This window comes from Prunus avium, chromosome 3 (assembly GCF_965620075.1).
Source record: "Prunus avium chromosome 3, drPruAviu1.hap1.1, whole genome shotgun sequence".
Taxonomy (NCBI): Eukaryota; Viridiplantae; Streptophyta; class Magnoliopsida; order Rosales; family Rosaceae; genus Prunus; species Prunus avium.
This window is the reverse complement of record NC_142286.1, coordinates 32,350,320-32,370,003: the sequence shown is the minus strand read 5'-3', so window position 1 is coordinate 32,370,003 and position 19,684 is coordinate 32,350,320. Positions and strand designations below refer to the sequence as shown.

Sequence of the window (19,684 nt, the reverse complement as noted above, 5' to 3'; positions counted from 1 at the left end):
GATAATGTCGTATATTGTACATAATAAGCAAAGGACTCTGTGTAATCTTTTTTCCTGCCTTTAGCATAGTTGTAATCTCAAAAGACCAGTGGTAATTGGAGAAAAATTAAAAACAAGGCAGAAGGAAATTATTTTGCTTTATTGATATGGAGAAAATTAATACCAAGTTATATTACAGAATGAATAAGAATCAAAGAATATTATAGAACATGTCCACTATACATATGTGCTGCAAATATTGACAATACTGATGAACTCCAAGATGAACATGGGAAATCTGGCACTAGCTCAAGCATCCTGCTAAACATAGAAGTAGGTAGATGCATCTGTAGCATTTTCTGTATCCCTGCAAAGAATTGATCGGGCTTCGATCACTGAACGAGGGGGCTCAAGATCTTTCTCTTGCAGAGCATTGCCTTGTAATCGCTGCATTTGGGAAGCAAAGGTATCGTCCAATATCTACAGACAAAACATAGTGAAGTTAGAAGCATGCAGTAGGCAGCATCCACCAGAGACAACCTCAAACAATGCATCTGGCCTTAAGCACCTAATTATTTCATCGAAGTTCAAATATGGTTACAAGGTTGGATACTTGGATTGAGGCAGCCCTCAATCTGAAGCTACTTACCCCAAGAGCATAATAGGATCCGTTATACCAGACTCGGTTTTCCTTCCTGCCTTCAAGGAATTTCAAAACGATCTAGCACGAAAGAATTGTTATGCATCAGAATTAAGAAGATTTAAAAAGTAATGGTTGTGTGAAATACAGTTCTCTCTATTTACCTGTCCCATTCTATCCCAGAATCCACGACAAATTGCAATAAATATTTTACTTGTAAAAACCTCATGCAAGTTGGAGATGGAGTCTACAAGCTGTGAACTCAGTGCATGCATTCTTTCACGGACCTCAGCCTCTCCATCTTCTTCCTTTGTTTCCTCTAGAATCCTTTTGAGCCTTGTGTTACGGTTAGCTTGCACCTGAAACAATCATTTATGAGAACTGTTAATGAGCTTTAAATTGCAAATGACAACGATGTATTAAATTGTGAGCAGCCGTACATTGCTAATGAGCTTCCCTACTGTTGCCTGCAGGTAATTTTTGTATTTTGTCCTCAAAAGGACTGTGATTCCATTCATCTGCTCCCCGAACAGCGACTTCTTGTTATCTCCCATGTCAGGAAGATAGGATGCCCAAGGCTTTAAGATGTCTTCTACTTTACTATGAAGGACATCAAGAATTCTCTTCAGGGTGTTTAAAAAAATTCCGAGCTGGGAAAGATATAGAAACATATTAATATATAGAATTGTGACACATAATTTTGCCTCTGTGTGAATGAGTGACAGATTAGATTAGATTTGATTACATTCCAGTATCAGATGCCCAGTGGATAAATCTGATACCATGTTTAGGTCGCATAGGAAATATTTGTAAGTGGGTTACTCACTTGATTAGGAACAGTGTAGATTGCCATTGATTGTCGTCTTGTCAGCTTCTGTACCTGCATATTGAGCCTCTTTTGGATACCATCTTTCAATGGAGTCAAGATATCATTATATTGCTTCTCCAGTGCTTTTATGATTGCTCTTTCGACATTGGCAACTGCCTGCACAGAACCAATAAGATAGCTTAGATGAATGTATAGGGTAGCTCTTTGACAAAAACTATAGGCATGAAATGAGATGAGAACTCACCTGTTCCAAAATCAATGAGTATTGAGGCCATCGATTGAGTACCACTTCATATTGTATAAGGGTCTCTCTAATGTTCTCATACATTTCCTCAGCAAATGGTGAGGTGGAATGATTTGTTGACACCCCAGACCATGGCACCTGCATTATTATTTAGAGCTACTTGGTTAAACACAATTCCTCAACTGAGGGAGAGAGGAGAGGGGATACACAAAAAGCTCTTTAAGAGAGGGGATACCTTTTCTGCCTTGCAAAGTTCAAGTAAGTTAAGTTGCATATCCTGTACCCAGACCATTATATAATTGTGAAACAGATTCTTTGAGTCTACGCCACCCTGCACTGGACTGAAGTAAATAAAACATGAAATCAGAACTATACAAAATAACAGAAACTTTGTTGCTACCATTTATTGCGACTTTCTCAGGGCACCATTTCATTCTAGAAAATCAAATCACAAAACTTTATTTAATGCTAGGGATTTTGGTCCAAATTTCTTTCACTGACCTGATATTCCATGATTCAAGGTTCCTTTCAAATTCAGCAATTGCAATTAAAAGCTCATTTACATGTGGCTGTGGACCAGATGGAGGCAAGGCAGCAAGGAAAGCTCGAATCCTGTTGCACAACTCAGTGCTGTAAATGGCAGCAGCTATATTCGAGAGGTCAATTGAACTGGAAATAGGTAACATTTGTCAGCATACATATGAAATAATCAAAATTAAAAAGTTCACACTCAAAAACTTTATGATGTTGGATCCAACTATAATATTGTACATGAGTCAGCAGCATTAGGAACGAAAAAGAAAGGTCTGTACCTGGGGAGTACATGCTGATTGTGGATCTTGATGTCTGCCTGAATTTCCCTTTGTATATTTATACACAAAATTTTCATTTTCAAATATGCTGTTGAGATGGATATGGAGTCCATAAGGAAACCTTCAGAGTTTGTTGACACAAACTCATCAGTCTCCAGCGTGTGTTTCCGGTACCTCTTTTTTGCCGCTGTCTGTTAAGAAACGCATTTGGTTTGAGTAAATACTCAATCAAAACAAAGTGAAAAACAAACAAGCCTAAGAAGCCTGCCTCCAAGTTTTAAATTGACATTTTTCATGTACCTGCAAATAGTTGCGCAGCATAGTTTGGGCATCTTGCGTGAGGATATCATGAAGGAGAATGTAGACCTGTACAGCAGGAGCTAGAGCTGGCGCTGCAGACTCTGGAGTTGGACCAAACAAGGCTGCGAACCCTGTAGTAGAGCCTTCATCTAATGATTTGTAGTTTTCAAAAACATTTGCTAAAAGACTTTCAATTTGTGTTTCACAATCTAACAGTATACTTTTCTGCAAGAAAGAAAGATCAAAGCCAACAAAAGAAAAGGAAGTTATGATCCACAGGGAAATAACCACAAAAAGAAAAAGAAAAAAAAAAGCTTTTAAATCTAGTGATAGAAACAAAGTATTGGTTCAAGAATTGTTGTAGTATCATGTAATCTTGCTCTTTTGCAGAGCCATACCTCCTGCCTTGTCAAACATTTTTCACTCCTGGCCTTTAGTATAGGTACAAGTAATTCATTCACAAGCTCCAAGCAATCCTTTGTTGGAGTTGCCACATTCATGACATGTGAAAGATATCTACAAAGGAACCGAAGGGAAGTGAATATGATGCCAAGCCATCACAAATTTTTTCATAATAATTCTAGTTACTAAATTTGGCAAAATGTTCATTTGCTAAGTACCTCAACTTTGTGTATGACTTGGAAACTTCATAGTAGTCTGCAAATTGGGTCAACAACCACTTCCAAGGTCCACTTAACCATAAGTTCCGGGAATGAAAGTTTTGTGCCCGCATAGCAGCCTCCAGCAACAAATCATAGGCTAGAGTCTCTGCAACTGGTCCACTCTATAATATGTGAAAGAGTATAGATGAGAACCTGGGTAAGTATACACCAATCTACCTACCTAAAGAAAATATGTGACAAGATTTGCTTATAATGGGTATCGGTTGAGTTGGAAGAAATGAAACCTTTATATGATTAGCTTCGTCATTTGTGATCGTACTACCAATATTGAGCTGAATCTTCCCAATGCATTCTTGATCATCATGGTATAAAGGCCACCACCGAACTTTATCATTCTGCATAGTCACAAAAATCACATCAAATAACATGTGGATGGTAAAAAGGTACTGTTTCACCTTTAGGAAATCTGACATTGGATGATAGGGAAGGATGCATACTGTGGTGTCAGTCAAGGATGAAATAGGAATTGTGGTTCGACCTTGGACTGATTTTTTCGTGTCTTGAACTTCCACCATCAGAGCGTCCACTTGACTCTCTGGGAAACTGAAATTACATGGAATGTGTAAGATCTTCTCCACTTTTAACATAACATAATTCTCAAACTGTAACCAATGTCCCTTGAAGGGGCTGACATACATTTTGGTATGGTACATTATGCCACAGACAATACTAACGCAAATTACCAGCATATCCATTAAAAAGAAGGATCAAAATATAACTAACAACATGAGATCAAAAAACTAAAGCCTAGAAACAGAATACTTTCCATTTTAGTCAAATAGAAACTTACAACACATGGTAATCACCACTTCCGGGGCGCAAGCAAATTGCTGAACTTGACTCTACTTCAGTGTCTTCGGTGGCACTACTAAGTTGGAATATGCAGGAAAGTGTCTCTGCACACATTAAAAGATAACCATCAATCATCCATCCATTGAAACACAGGATTCGTATCACAGGTCATAACGAAAGATCCACCAAGGGATGCTACATAGATATATTCTCATGCTTATCTTAATCAATAACAAAAAACCTCTAGGCTTTTAATATATATATATATATATATATATATATATAGAGAGAGAGAGAGAGAGAGAGAGAGAGAGAGAGAGAGAGAGAGAGAGTAGATGGTGCCTTCATATTAATTATTCAGAGAAAATTTGATTTAAGAACAACACCAGAGTTTTTGTACAGTACAAACCTTCTGTGGTAACTGATAATGTCGATGACTTTAAAGAACTTATGCCAGTTTTTACTAGTGATGAAACATGTCGGACGTATTCTGCCCCTGCTTGTATGTACATTGCACCTCTCTGTGAATATGTGCTCTTCAGTTTCCTTCTTGGTATTACTCGAAGTTTTCTCACTGCCATCATTTAAAAACCACATTAAATTATAAAATTTAATGTCCAAAATAAACCTAACATCCTAAGATAAGATTAAATAATGCTAGCATAGAAACCATCTATTACTTTTAAGAAATAGTTAAGATAGCATTTCATACTTTTTGGCCTCCGAAAACAGTTGTATATAAAGCAATTAATTGAATTTGGTAAAAGAGCGTTTTGAAGTTCAAATCCAGTTAATTTCCTTAACTGAAAGTAACTTCGAGCCCATTCGTCAATATCTCATTTATAAAGTCAATTCATTTAGAAGATCGCACCTTCAACTCTTATCTTTCCAACCACCTTCTTTGCCTTCGGAGGAAAAATTTGGTCTGCATTCCTACTTGTCTTTGCTTCTACTGGTTGCACACCCCGGGGTTGCAACAAAAATGTGTTTAGCCTGTATAATCAGAGTTTAAATCTGAAATTCCCATACAAAGCCCGAGAACTAGCCTTAGCACTTCAAAAAATAAAGTATCTAGCATTAGGAAAAGGTAGCTAACCCAAAGGCATTCCGAAGAGCCAGGCACTCATCTCGTAGAAATTCGGGTGCCTCAGTGCAGCCTCTTGCCCATGCTTGTAGGCATAAGCGTATACATGCCTCGTGTGCGATCAAGGTTTGCCAGGCATATTGGCCACTGCAATGATGAATTGAGATGCCATAAAAAGAATGAAAAAAAGATAGTTTTTCAAATTTCAGAATGACAAAACTAATATATGTGCAGAATCTTTTGGATCTAACTGGGTTTTACTCAGTACGAATATATATAATAAATTTGAAATCATAATCAAATTTTTGGAAAGGCAACTCTTTCCTTGTTCAATGTAGAAGTGCAAACACAGTTAAGTTCTTACTGATAAAGCAATAAAACTCCACTAAAACCAAAGTAGCAGTAAACAAGTATCTGACTTTATATGAAATTCAACATTGGATGCACCTGGTATTATAATAAGCTGAATGGTCTAATTGGCTGGCTTGCAAAGAAGGGATTCTTGTTTCTGTCTCTCCATCTATGCTTTTGTTGGCTCTGCAGAAGACAATGTTAAATGTTGCGAATTATAAAAAACACAAGAAAGAAACAAAAGAAATCAAGTGAAAGTCACAGTTCACAAAAAAATACTAAAACAAGGAGCAACCAGTCTTTTTGCAATACCTGTCACCAAGTTCAGAAGCTTTGAAAGAACTAGTATCCAAATCTGCTAAAGCGTCTACACTCCCATCAAAACCCATTGATCCCCTTGATGGGCAAGTCCAATTTTCAGCTCCATTGCTCTCTGTCAACCCTTGACAAGCTTCTTGCCCTTGACTCTCAACCTCAAAGCCCTTCTCGTCCCTTGCAATTTCAAAAATGGGAGGCGCACTTGGAGTTCCCAAGTCTGCTGAATCTCTAAGCATACTACATTCATCACCACTTGGGGTAGTACACTGCCAGACAATCACCAACCAAGATTCAAAATCACAAACAAACACTTACGGTCTTACCCACTACAAAAAAAATAACTCTGAGTTATAACTAAAAAGACCAGCATCAAGGCCTACATTGAAATTACGAAGTTGAGCCCTTTTCAGAAGCTGATTGCCGGCACATGGTGTCAAAGTCTTCGGGGCACATCTATTCTTGAAACCCACCTCACCATCCGTAAATCTCCTGCAATTTCCAGGCAATTCAATCCTCAGACCCTCCTTCAACAACCCTCTATTCAACCCTGTGCTAGACTTGTTCTTGTAACCAAACATCTCTTCTTCTTCATAGTACTGCTCCATCGGTTTTGTCTCTTCATCGAAGTAATTGGCAGCTGAACCATCATCAGAAACTGAAGCTACACTCTCGTTATCATCATATTCATTATCAGTGTCGCTGCTTAGACAAGAAGCTACCAAGCTATGAGGTGCGAGGAGGCCAGCGTGGAACTTGAGTGGAGGCAGAACATGGCTTCCAATGTTGGAGCTGAAGCGCAGAGGCGATTTTGGGTACGGTTCCGAAGTGAGTTTCTCTGAGAGCGGAGATCGAATGGCTTGTGGTGTTTGTTGTTGTTGCTGTTGTTGTTCAAGTAGCTCAGCCTCTGATCCCTGCAGGTATTCAATTGAAATCCATAAAGATCTTAAATACACATGAACACGCAGATTCAACATGCATTTTTAGATTCTCAAAGATGAATTATGTATATGGTTTTTAAAAAGTTAAGAGCTTTTGGGATTTGGGTACCTGTTTGATCCACTTGATTGCATTTTCGTCGAGGCCTTCGGTGAACATTTTGCAGGGTTCTGGGCGAATGAGAGAGAGAGAGAGAGAGAGAGAGAGAGAGAGAGAGTTTGTTGAAGAAGGAAGGTTGAGGGAGCTGAGATGGTGGAAGAACAAGAAGAGAGAGAAAGAGCTCGTAGGTCGGTGGTGCAGATGTGGGGATTTCGGCTGCCAACGGCTAGTTAGACTTTTTAAATGTTTTTCAAACATAGAAAAGGGACCTTTTTCTTCTTTTATTTTTTCTAGGAAAAATGGACGGGGGACTTTTCCTCATGTCACAATCCAACAATTTAAAAACATAAAAAGAACAAAAAATATGATTCATTTAAGCTCATTTAAATAATCTGGCGATTATTTTCGAATTTCTAGATTTTAGTTGAAGAAATAATAATTCCTCTCTAAATATTATTTTTTAAGAGAAAATGAACCGTTACATTTTGCCAGATATTAGTTCAAGAAATAAACAACTTAAAGATTTGTTTTTTTTTTTTTTTTGGGAGAAGAAGAGAAAATGAGTGGGGGAAATGCAAATAAACACAAGTTAAAATATTATTGTTATTTGCACTCTTCTTTAAGGATAAAGGAGTGATGGAAACTTTTTGGGGAGAGCTGTAATTTGCTGTATTCATTATGTTGGTGTACCGTTATACAATACCACACAATGGAGAAGACTCCTCAAAATTAAATAATCATAACTATTTTATTTTATTTTATTTTATTTTATTTTATTTTAATAAGATCACCATCACATTGACCTGAACTTGAAGACAGGACCCTTCACCTTCACTCTATCTATGCCCACCACATGGATCCAAAAAGAACATGAGATTTGCAATGGGAGCTTTTTCAACCCTTTGCCTGTTCCACAAGAGATTTGCAACCATATTGCTCACTTTTTGCATGTTCTTCTAATTGGAATTTTTATTATTATTGGAATATTATTAGTTTGGAATTTGGGTTGAAGATATAGCACATGGAGCAACTCCAATGATTATGTGTAAATTCGGGAGTGTAAAGCCACATTTACATCCTCTTACACCTCCGAAATATATACACCTTATACATCCCACCATTGCATTGCAGGTGTAAATTATATACACCCGTTTTACATCCCACCATTGTAGTTGCTCTTATCTTGTATCCTAGAAAATTATGTAAATTCTTCTCAATGAAAGAGGTTGTCAGGAAAGAAAGAAAATAAAAACATTAAATGCATCATAATAACTGCTGTGCACCAACCAACACTAAATGAGCTTAACAAACAGAGAGCTGAAAAGCAAGCCATGCCTGAAAACCAGAGAGCAGTTTGGCATTAAATTCTTGGGAGGAGCAATGAAGAAGGTGAAGACAATTAATTACAGGAAACTAAGTAAGTAGAGGCTTCCACGTTTCGCCTCTCATGCAGTAGAAATCAAAGGCCTCTCTGCTATGCTCATCTCTGGCAAGCCCTGCTGTCATTGGCCTCTGCTGTGCTGCTTCTCATGTAAATCATGATCATCTGTGTAGACCTCCAATTCTGTGCTGCAAGGCCCTAAACATCGGTTTTTTCACCTGGTTGTTGTGTGGAAGGAAATAACAGAGAAAGAGCTAGCTGTTCAAAGTTCAAACCAGTCCAACCTCATCAGTTTGTGTTTTTGGGGCTTTATCTGGTTGTTGGGGGTTTGTGTTTGTAAGTTTTCTTATCTGTTTTTATTCTATCTGGGTTTGTAGGTAGATGTTTCATAGAAGAGGAGGAGGAGGAGGAAGTGGTGTTCCAAATCACACATATAATAGTCAGCTTCTGCAGGCTGCTGCTCTTCAGCCTCAGGAAGAAGAAGAAGAAAAAGAAAGGATGGTTGGTTATGGTTTTGATTATTTTGGTGATGATGAGCAAGATTTTCAAGGACCCCCAACTCCCACTGTCACACAGAGTGATGACAGTGTTGTTGTTGAGGGTGAAGAGGAGGACGAGGAGGAGGAAGAAGAAGAAGAGGACCTTTCCCATGATCTTCAAACACCTTCGGTTCTGAGTTCGAACTTCAAACCTCGCCTTCGATGGACTCCTCACCTTCATGCCTGCTTTGTTGATGCTATCAATCAGCTTGGTGGCCCCCACAGTAAGCAACCCATCTCCCTTGGCTTTGTTGTATATATATATACCTATGCATACACATATATAGTATCTTGTTTTCAGTCAACTGAACATGTCACATATTACATTTGCAGAGGCAACTCCGAAAAAGCTTCTGCAGAAAATGGGTGTCAAGGGAATAACTCTTTACCACTTGAAGAGCCACCTCCAGGTCTGTTTGATCCATTCACTAATTGATGTTATTTAAGGAGAAATTCTTGTTGTTAAGTGTTTGATCATTGATGTGTAATCATATTGCAGAAATACAGACTTGGAAAGTACTCGGTGAAGGAGTGGAAGGAGGTTCCGGAAACTTGTAAGTTCTTAATCAAAACTAGCAAATGTAAAAACATACCTCTAAACGAGTTCTTTTGTAAATAACTGAAGAAAAAATTGAGCAGGAAAGTAAAACACAAAAATAAAAGAGGGGGAGAGAGAGTAGTTAAACACCTGATGTAATGATGAAAAACTAACTTGTGAGTTGTGAATAAAATATCATGTTTTTGAGCTGACTTAGATTTTCAGTACCACTAAACGAAAGAGATCTCAGTTTCACAGGACTTGGAAGGCAGAAGCGTTAGTACCACTTCCTTGTGCTCGTTGCGATCCCAGAAAAAGTATGATTTGCTCTGCTCCTTTTATCTCCACTAAACACGTCTTTCTTCAGAATTACAATTCCATTTTCAAGTGCATTATCTGCTAAAGGCTGTGAATTTTTATTTGTGTGGGATGTGTCTCAATACATAGGCATTCTTCTAAACTAATAAAGAAAGCTCTAAACCAGACGGAAGTTGAAGAAAAACTTAGTCTGCAAATTGAGGCAAGTTTTCAAGTTTGGAAATTTATTTGGGAACTTAAGCTGATAAATATGAACCTTGTTCTCTGTTCTTTAGTTTTTTGGTGGCATGTTGCAAGAAAAACACTAAGGGGTAAAGTACCTGATGAAACTTATCCTCAATACACCATAATTTTGCAGGCTGAGAAGCGATTAAAATTGCGTCAGGATGCCGAACGAAGATATATGGATTATGCACTAGATAATGCATGTAAAAAGCTTGCTGATCAGTTTCTTGGAAGTGTTGCAGTAGACTCTGCAGGCGTATTTCGAAATGTTGTAGCTGGTTTAGGAACTATGGTGTCAAAAATACCGCAGAAAGATCAATTCCCTGCATATGACATAACTAAGGAAACCAGCATGCAGCTTAGTCTTGAAGACCAACTTGGTGGGTTTGAAGCTCAGAGGGAAACTTATCACGAAACTGAAGGCCACCTGATCTCACATGGAAATTCAGAAAATTCGTCTGTGGAAGATTTCTATGTTCTTGCTGACGATGACAAGATAATGGAGCAGAGTTTGGATAATGACCCTGCAGAAGCTTACTTGGTTTTGGATACTGCTGAAATGGGAACCTCCAGTCATAGAACTTAATTTCATCAACCCACATCTACATGGTGTGCTAAGGCACTCTGGATGAAAGAACAAAACAACCTTTATGTTGTTTGCTTGTGGAGTTTCATAATTTAAGATTTTTGTTCTGGTGTAAAACTTTGGCAGCTTAGTTCTGCTTTGCTAGTGGTTATTTCTTTTTTTGACTGCTCATGGCACACTCTTGAATGTATTCAAGGTGCTTTGTTACTATGGACTATGGAGTCAATCATGGACTTTTGGGCATGGTTTTATACGACTGGTGACACTCAAAAATCTTTCCTAACCATAAGGGTAGGCATGGGTTGAGTTGGGTCGGTTTTAGTCTCAATCCGTAACTCAATCCGATATATAGCTATTTATGATTTCTTAGATTCAAGACCAGCTCATTATTAGGCTAACTCAACTCAATCCAAACTTCTTGTGATCGGATTAGGCAGTTCGGTCAGGTTAACTCAAAATTAAGCTTATTTTTAAATTTTGGTTCCAACCCGTGGTTCTAATCCATACATAGCGATTTATGATTTTTTGAATTCAAGACCCGCTCATTTTTAGTCCAACCCAACTCACTATGACCAAGTTGGACGATTAGACCAAATTGACCCAAAATTGTGCCCACCCTCAAACCATGGACTCCTTGGCTCTAGCGTTATTAAAATCCACCCTACCCTATCACCAGTTGTATACAACCATGGAGATGAAAGATATAGACACAATCCACCCTATCACCAGTTGTATACAACCCTGGAGATGAAAGATATAGACACATGATTATATAAGGGTGGTGACAACCAAAAATCTCTCCTGAAGTTGGCAAGCTTCACTAACCAATGAACAGTGGGACTGTATGAGCCTGTAATTCAGCTTCCGACTAAAACAAAACAACAGTTCAACTGAATTAAATCCCATAAGGAAACATCAAAGAGGTGTATCAAATTAAAAAATTTACCAGCACAAAATCAAACGGTTGTTGGGATTCGAAAGAATTATCTAATTCACCTTTCTATTCAGATATGAAGTAAAAGATAATACAAGGACTGAAGGTCCACGAATTACAACTTTCTAGTAGAATGTGATTAAGCTAAAGTAAAGCGCAACACTAGTGAAGTGGTAAGAAACCAAATCGGATATGTGTGGGGTGAAAGGAGAATCTGCCGCTGATCATATCACAAGCGAGGCAGCAAACAGAAAATAGGTCTTCTTGCCATATACTCGGAGAGCCTCTTGAGATGGTGCAATACAATCAGCTTTCAATGCAACCAAGTAAAGACCAAAATGAATAACCAAAAATACTTCTTCCTACATAGCAGACTCATTTCCCAGCTGTTTAATGAAGAATTCCAGTCAACACTTTTAATCGATCTTTACGGATGAGAAGAGGTAATGAACAAAGTAGAAAGACATGAGAAAGCCAATTGTGCCAGTTGACAACATGATTGCAGTTGCCATGATCAATGAATAACCAAGGTAAAGGATAGCCGACACAGGCCCACTCAACCTCATCTGCAGGTCAAATACCAAGTAATTGATGGAGTACAGGAACACATAAAGGGAAACAGAACCTGAAGCAAAGAAAGCCTTCCACCACCACCTCCAATCCTCCACACAAAGATGCATGTAGGTGAGAACCACTGAAACTTCAGCACAAACAATAACCAACAACAGAAGCACTATAAGCAGGAAACCAAAGACATGATAGAACCTCCCAAGCCAGATGCTAGAAAGGATGAAGAAAAGTTCAATGAAGAGGGTTCCAAATGGAAGCGTCCCAGCACCAAGAATAAGAAGCCATGATGGATATTTGCGCACAGGAATTTCCCTTGGAATCTGGTTGGTTCTCACAGGAAATTGAATTGCCTCAGCTCGTGTGCCTAAGAACCCTCCGAGAAGAGTGAGAGGCACTGAAATGCAGAACCAGAGGGGCAAGAGTACAAAAAACAAGGAAATGGGAAGAGCACCAGTACTATTGCTGCCCCATAGAATGAAGTTCAGTACCGTAAGAATAAGAAAGACGATTCCAGGAAAGAAGCATGCCACAAACCAGGAAACTGATCTCCACCCTTCGGAAGTTCCCTTTATAGTTCTCCACATACGGACAGCAACATAACCGGCAATAATCCCAAGGAAAAGATATAGAATGATCATTCCTGTCAATAGCATTCCTTGTGAAGCTGGCGACATGAAACCAAATGCTGCAAAAATGATAGTGACAACTGCCATCCCTGTAATCTGAACCCCATCTCCAACCATAACACAAAGAAGCTTTGAAGAATCTGGTTCTCTGAACACATCTCCCACAACAAGCTTCCACCCAGAGAGCTCCTCATTCATCTGAGCTTGAGATTCTTTGTCCAGTTCTTCATATCTTGTTAAATCCCTCCTCAGAGTCTTTAGGAATGTGACAAAGACAATACCAGCGAGGAAAAAGATCACCATGAATGAATTCAAGATAGAGAACCAGTTCACACGAGCCCCCTCCATCTTCAGATAAGCATCCCACCTTGATGGCCATCTTATATCACTTTTCACAAACTCAACCTCATAAGTGAATGATACTTTCTCTTGCTCCCTTATTATTTGAAACTTTTCAAGCTCTGAGGGGCAATTTACAGCTGGGATACTTTGGTACATGGATTTTTTCTTCATGGTGTCAGGGTCGTATTTAACGCTACAAGGGTAAACCTCAAAGCCAACAATCTCATACCCAGATGCCTTTTTCTTTTCAGCTTCGGAAATGACACCCGGACCTTCTTCCCCAGTCCCAATTATCTGCACACCACTCCCTTCATACTCGTGAATCAAAACCCTGAACTTCAGGTGATTGATTATGTAATCATCTTTACTGTTGGGTGGAGTGTACCCAACAGGAAACCCAGTCCACTGAATCTTAACCCCATTTTGGTAAGCATATCTCATCGCCGGCAAATTATCAAGGATCATGTTGACCTGATACAGATCACGGGTTCTTTGTTTCAGCAGCTTTACGTCGTGCTCAGTCAAAGGGTGTGTGGTACATAGGTAAAGAGTCTCATTGACATTCATTTTAAAGCGGTAAGCGGAATTCTCGATCTCATCTCCCATGAGGAGTTCCCCGAGATTCTCAGCGCTTTTCTTGATACCATCAGGGGGTTTGCAATAAGGGAGACTGTAGTAGCTGAAGGGCAGCTCAGTCTCTATAGAAGTTAAGGAGTTAACTTTGGTAATGATTTCTTGCGCTTTGGAATATGTATGCATGTAGCTTCCCGGGAGATAAAACCCATTACAGGTGTGCGCAAATAGAGCCAAAACAAGCAAAGCCCATTTGATATAGGTCAGTGTCACTCTCGGATTCGATATCGCCATCGAAATCGAGAAAAATAGCACTCACCAGAGGTTGGAGTAAGCAGTGGATCTACGCTAGTCTTACAGATGCATTCAGCAATAAATCTACACAAAGTTTCAAAAGAAATACAAAAAAACCCCGTATCAGCCAACAATAAAGAATAAATTTTTTAGCTGGATTAGCAAAATAACCATTTGGGTTAACAAATTAGAGCATGAAGTTGTTTATTGTTTGATTTCTACTCTCCAACCGCATCAGATCCACTAATAACAGAGCATAAACAAGCATATACTCACTCAATCAGATCCGATTATTAAAAACAAAATTAAAAAAACAGAAGCAGATCCATGAATTCAAATATTACAACTTGGAATTATAGATTTCACACATGCAATATAGATCCATGGAAGATGTGAGAAAATTGAAGACGCACCGTAATAGATCTGGAGCAGAACTTTGAAGGGATGCTGAAGGCTGTGTGTTTTCTGTCTTTTGTATTAGCATTAATTGACTATATTAGGAGTTTAATTAGTATTGTAAGGATGTTGAATTGTATTGTGTTTTGAGTAATAGAAATAGTATATTCTCTCTGTACATTTGGTTCAAGGTTGGACGGGGTCTAACATTGGTATCAGCCAGTGGTCCTACGCTTCCCTTCTCGAGTACGTTTCTCGAGCCGCCATGGACACCGATACGTTAACTCCGGCCATGGAGGCCTCATTTGATCGAATTGATGCACTTCTGGCTCAAATCTTGAACCGTTTTCAGGAGACCATCGATGCTTTGGATCACAAGTTTTCTTGGGATCTCAAGCCCCATTTGCTGTCCCCAACGGTTCTTGCTTCATGTGACTCTTTGTTGCCAAGCACCGACGAGGCTGCCTTTTCCGATGGTCCCAAGTTCCAGACTTTTCCAATGGCCATCGTTGGGTCAAAAAATGTTGTCTCGGTGTTCCAGAGTACCAACCCGCCTCAAGTCCATGCCTTTTCATCTCTGGTAAGCGAACAAGTTGAAGATTCGCTGGTCAGGGCAGTGGGTCTTGCTAGGACTCCACAGTCTGCTTTTGGCGTGAGTTGTTCCGACTATCCCATGTTCCATGCTTGCAATTTGGTTTCTGCGTCTCATGTTTCCGGTGATGATTTAGTGCTTACTGCGACTTCCAAGGCCCAGTTTTGTTGAGACAGAGAAGGTTGTTTCAGATGTCGTCCCCAAGAATGGTGACCCCTCTGTGTTCTGTGAAGTGGGTCTTGTTGGGATTCAACCGTTCTTGCAAGAGCCGACGCCCATTCATGCCATGGGCCTTTGTTCTGCTGCAAAAACAACGCTGAAGTCCATTCCTGATATGGATCTCTTTTCTAATGCAGCAAAGGAAGATCCACCTGTTAGCAAAATTTGCAATTTGGTTTCTCTTTCAAGAAAGACCAAATCTTGTGAGTTGGTTTCTGGATTTATTGTTTCTGATGATGATGCCATGACAAGTGAGACTTCAATGTCACTGAAGGAAGTTGAACCCATTGCTCTGCAGTGTGGTATTGTAGCCTCTGAAAGTGGGGAGTTGCATTTCTTGAAGGACCTTGCATCAATTGTGGGTGTTCTTGCTCCATATGTGACACAAGATTTCAGTGGCAGACATGCACTCCACCTGTTTGATGTAATGCACAGCTCACCTGGGCTTTGCAATGGTGGCAATATTGTTGCTCTTGCGTTGGGCTACCACATGGCAATTCGTGACAAAGGCGGAGGCCACAGAATTTTTGAAGTTGCCGATGAATTTGCGGGTTTTGATCATGGGGCAAAGTTGGTGGGTAACACAACCATGTACTTGGGTGAAATTCTGCATTTCCAAGTCATGATAATGCATCACTCAAGTGGGTTGTGCAATGGTGGTAGTGCCATTGATCTTGAGCTGGCTTATCATATGAGAATTCGAGACAAGGGTGGAGGTTCCATAAGGCAAACACAAAAGTGGATATTTCTCATGCCAACCAGCTACATGCATTGGGTGCACTTCTGAATTTCCAAGTAAGGCCAAAGAAGTTGGTCACTTGGCAGTTTCCATTCCCAATTCTTAAAAGGGTGCAGCTTCTAACTCGCATCAGATACACTAATAACAGAGCATAAACAAGCATATACTCACTCAATCAGATCCGATTATTAAAAACAAAATTAAAAAAACAGAAGCAGATCCATGAATTCAAATATTACAACTTGGAATTATAGATTTCACACATGCAATAGATCCATGGAAGATGTGAGAAAATTGAAGACGCACCGTAATAGATCTGGAGCAGAACTTTGAAGGGATGCTGAAGGCTGTGTGCGTGAGAGCGAAGCTCAAAATCTCGGCGTACCCTTCTTTTAAAATTTTATGCTACTCCCGTTAGAGCAAAGAGGAAGGCGTGAAGGAACTAACTCTGCTTTCTTTGGAAAAATGGTGCGAATGGAGATGAGAATAACATATTCTCTACGCGCTCATATTGGTATTGTGAAAAACCCACTTGGCTAAAGTTACATTGGAATTTTTTTTTTTTTAAGGAAAAGCTAGATTGGATCTTGAATATCTGGGTGTGTGATTTTCATTTTATTTATTTATTTTATTTATTTTAATTTTTTATGAGCTTGACCGACTGAGATCTGAGAGTGAGACGACTTTATAATGCTTTAGAGCAACTCCACCCATTTGCCCCTTGCCATGGCAAGGGGGCTAGGGCAGCCACTATTCATGTGAATAGTGGTTGCCCTTGCAAATAGTATATTTTGTGTTTCCACCCGTTGCCATGGCTAAGGGCAATTACTATTCATTTTTTTGTTTTTTTCACAATTTTTTTTACCACAATAATTAATTTGGATAATATTTTCAGATAAGATTTTTGGGTTCGTACATGTCAATATTTATTATAAAATTCATATCTCAATCGGATAAAATTTTGGTATTTATAGAAAAAAAATCAGTAATTTTTTTTAAAAAAATTCGATTTTTTTTCATTTTTTTTATTGCACAAAAATTGGCTGCCGTTGGATTAGAGAAAAAAATTTGATCGGAGAGCTCAGAGCATGACACGTGGACTTTAGTGGCACTGTAGCACGCGAGTACTGTAGCGCGTACTGTAGCGATGACGTCATCCTGACGTCACCCCAAACCGAGTTTTGGACCTCGAGCTGAACTGGCCTTCGGGCCAGCCCGACTTGCTGGGACCCGCACCTTGCCCGGGCTTGGGCTCACCGCTGGAAACTCCTTTTTTTGCTTTTCTCCCCCCAGCCTTGGGCTAGGCTCATGGCTGCACTTGCTCTTATGGTAAAGAAAGTGCATTGTTATCATCATTATAATGGTTAAAAATATCATTGTTACTTAATGTTTTGTTACATGAAACTTAATTTTTGTCATAATTACATGCTTATAAAGTAATCTTGCTAATGAACATGTCATCAAGAAGCCATTAGAAAATAAAGATTTATGGTATGGAAATAAGTAGAAGAGACCCCATTTGCATACATCAGTCCGACATGAATCTCATTTTTGTGAAAAATGTGATTGACAATATTGTATATATCCTGTACAAATCTTTGGTTTATGGGTTTTAGTTTACAAATCTTTGGTTTGCAATTACTATACTTGGTATGAATGTATAATATGAATCTACTTTTCCTTTTTTTTTCTTTTTTTTTTTTTGGTCATGAGATTATGTGCTTTCTAATTCTACTTCCAATTCATAATGCCAATTAAGTTTTTTTGTTTATACCAACCTTATTTTCATGCTTCAGTTATCAGATATACTATCTTCCGACTCGAGGTTGTGAGTCTATCCAGACGTCCGTGGTGAGAGTAGCCAATCTCCCCCAAAAAAAGGAATTAACTAGTTATTTAGACTACTAGTCTCATGTTCAAATTCTCATAACACCTTGATAGTGTGTATATGTATGAGAAACCATCATCCCCTTATAATTTAAACTATCTTACTCAAAAGAAGGCATTAACTAGTAACAAATCCATGCACCATATGTTTGTTAACTATGAAATCTAAAGCTGAACATGTAGCATCAATTAGGGTTCTAAATAGCTCTTTTAACATGTCATTTCTTACAGAGAGTCACAAACAGATAATAACAACAAATTGTTCTCACATAACTTACAATGAGATAGGAAGAAGAGAAAGGGGAGAGAGAGACCCAAAGGGTCATCATGTTCCAAGCAACCAAGATATATTTTACAAATCTCTGTCAATGGAACTTGAGGCTGGTCAAGACGTTGTTGTTCACAGGGTCAGCCAAATGATCCAGAAGGTTCTGGAAGGGCCCCACACCAGTCACAAGGCCTTGTATGAAGTAACCCAAAATTGCCAACATAGCCAGCCTCCCATTCTTCACCTCCTTGAGCTTCAACTCCTTCAAAGACTTCTCATCTTTGCCAAATCCCAGAGGGTTGAAGAGGGGCCCACCCGGGAAAGTAAAACCCAAAAATAAAAGAGGGGGGAGAGAGAGTAGTTAAACACCTGATGTAATGATGAAAAACCAACTTGTGAGTTGTGAATAAAATATCATGTTTTTGAGATGACTTAGATTTTCAGTACCACTAAACGAAAGAGATCTCAGTTTCACAGGACTTGGAAGGCAGAAGCGTTAGTACCACTTCCTTGTGCTCGTTGCGATCCCAGAAAAAGTATGATTTGCTCTGCTCCTTTTATCTCCACTAAACACGTCTTTCTTCAGAATTACAATTCCATTTTCAAGTGCATTATCTGCTAAAGGCTGTGAATTTTTATTTGTGTGGGATGTGTCTCCATACATAGGCATTCTTCTAAACTAATAAAGAAAGCTCTAAACCAGACGGAAGTTGAAGAAAAACTTAGTCTGCAAATTGAGGCAAGTTTTCAAGTTTGGAAATTTATTTGGGAACTTAAGCTGATAAATATGAACCTTGTTCTCTATTCTTTAGTTTTTTTGGTGGCATGTTGCAAGAAAAACACTAAGGGGTAAAGTACCTGATGAAACTTATCCTCAATACACCATAATTTTGCAGGCTGAGAAGCGATTAAAATTGCGTCAGGATGCCGAACGAAGATATATGGATTATGCACTAGATAATGCATGTAAAAAGCTTGCTGATCAGTTTCTTGGAAGTGTTGCAGTAGACTCTGCAGGCGTATTTCGAAATGTTGTAGCTGGTTTAGGAACTATGGTGTCAAAAATACCTCAGAAAGATCAATTCCCTGCATATGACATAACTAAGGAAACCAGCATGCAGCTTAGTCTTGAAGACCAACTTGGTGGGTTTGAAGCTCAGAGGGAAACTTATCACGAAACTGAAGGCCACCTGATCTCACATGGAAATTCAGAAAATTCGTCTGTGGAAGATTTCTATGTTCTTGCTGACGATGACAAGATAATGGAGCAGAGTTTGGATAATGACCCTGCAGAAGCTTACTTGGTTTTGGATACTGCTGAAATGGGAACCTCCAGTCATAGAACTTAATTTCATCAACCCACATCAACATGGTGTGCTAAGTGTCACGGGACGAGTGTACGCGGCGCGGCGGAAGCAAAACACAAATTTCGCTCGCACAAACACACCCGTGCGGCCCAGGATCCCTTCGAATCCCAGTCAGCCTTCTCCCTACTTCATGACTCTCACAACTCCGCGAGAGGTTCACCATCATGTGTCGTCTCCCATAGGCGCCAAGCCCTATGGCTAGACAACGAGTCACACTTCCTTG

General features: G+C 39.2%; 2 protein-coding genes, 1 long non-coding RNA gene and 1 pseudogene across 6 annotated transcripts; 2 read left to right on the top strand and 2 right to left on the bottom strand.

Annotated features, from left to right (window-relative positions):
• Positions 1–120: 120 nt before the first annotated feature.
• On the bottom strand, positions 121–7,325 carry LOC110755621 (portal protein). Its single transcript, XM_021956850.2, has 22 exons — positions 7,080–7,325; positions 6,413–6,943; positions 6,027–6,298; positions 5,811–5,900; positions 5,376–5,510; positions 5,151–5,272; positions 4,689–4,853; positions 4,278–4,383; positions 3,925–4,030; positions 3,712–3,822; positions 3,425–3,588; positions 3,203–3,320; positions 2,805–3,029; positions 2,505–2,695; positions 2,194–2,361; positions 1,928–2,033; positions 1,693–1,830; positions 1,446–1,604; positions 1,060–1,269; positions 784–978; positions 629–700; positions 121–459 (listed from the first exon to the last, which is right to left on the bottom strand). Exons 1-22 carry the CDS (start codon positions 7,323–7,325, stop codon positions 301–303), a joined length of 3,789 nt encoding a protein of 1,262 aa, XP_021812542.2. The 3' UTR covers positions 121–300.
• Positions 7,326–8,393: 1,068 nt separating this feature from the next.
• On the top strand, positions 8,394–10,905 carry LOC110755625 (protein PHR1-LIKE 2-like). 2 transcript variants are annotated; one of them, XM_088250079.1, is made up of 7 exons: positions 8,397–8,739; positions 8,826–9,211; positions 9,321–9,397; positions 9,487–9,541; positions 9,776–9,842; positions 9,973–10,045; positions 10,202–10,905. In XM_088250079.1, exons 2-7 carry the CDS (start codon positions 8,830–8,832, stop codon positions 10,652–10,654), a joined length of 1,107 nt encoding a protein of 368 aa, XP_088106205.1. In that variant the 5' UTR covers positions 8,397–8,739; positions 8,826–8,829; the 3' UTR covers positions 10,655–10,905. The 2 variants fall into 2 exon arrangements, with proteins under 2 accessions (XP_088106206.1, XP_088106205.1); XM_088250080.1 differs by having other exon boundaries at positions 8,394–9,211.
• A 732-nt stretch (positions 10,906–11,637) lies between these two features.
• LOC110755622 (transmembrane 9 superfamily member 12 pseudogene) lies at positions 11,638–16,467 on the bottom strand (annotated as a pseudogene). Of its 2 annotated transcripts, none has more exons than XR_015834513.1 (2): positions 16,246–16,467; positions 11,638–14,077 (listed from the first exon to the last, which is right to left on the bottom strand). The product of XR_015834513.1 is annotated as a transmembrane 9 superfamily member 12 pseudogene, transcript variant X2 (transcript). The 2 variants fall into 2 exon arrangements; XR_015834512.1 differs by lacking the exon at positions 16,246–16,467 and adding an exon at positions 14,407–14,546.
• A 2,070-nt stretch (positions 16,468–18,537) lies between these two features.
• LOC110755627 (uncharacterized) lies at positions 18,538–19,479 on the top strand. The gene is made up of 3 exons (XR_015834350.1): positions 18,538–18,630; positions 18,761–18,833; positions 18,991–19,479. It is a non-coding gene; the product is annotated as an uncharacterized LOC110755627 (long non-coding RNA).
• Positions 19,480–19,684: the final 205 nt, after the last annotated feature.

Excerpts from the sequence above, each read along its gene's own strand:
- LOC110755621 (XM_021956850.2), bottom strand. The coding sequence starts at position 7,325 with ATGTTTGAAAAACATTTAAAAAGTCTAACTAGCCGTTGGCAGCCGAAA. Across the intron at positions 5,901-6,026 it reads GCTTCTGAACTTGGTGACAG|AGCCAACAAAAGCATAGATG; the intron begins GTATTGCAAAAA and ends TGTCTTCTGCAG. Across the intron at positions 1,605-1,692 it reads ACTCATTGATTTTGGAACAG|GCAGTTGCCAATGTCGAAAG; the intron begins GTGAGTTCTCAT and ends GGTTCTGTGCAG.
- LOC110755625 (XM_088250080.1), top strand. The coding sequence starts at position 8,830 with ATGTTTCATAGAAGAGGAGGAGGAGGAGGAAGTGGTGTTCCAAATCAC. Across the intron at positions 9,398-9,486 it reads ACTTGAAGAGCCACCTCCAG|AAATACAGACTTGGAAAGTA; the intron begins GTCTGTTTGATC and ends ATCATATTGCAG. Across the intron at positions 9,843-9,972 it reads TCGTTGCGATCCCAGAAAAA|GCATTCTTCTAAACTAATAA; the intron begins GTATGATTTGCT and ends CTCAATACATAG.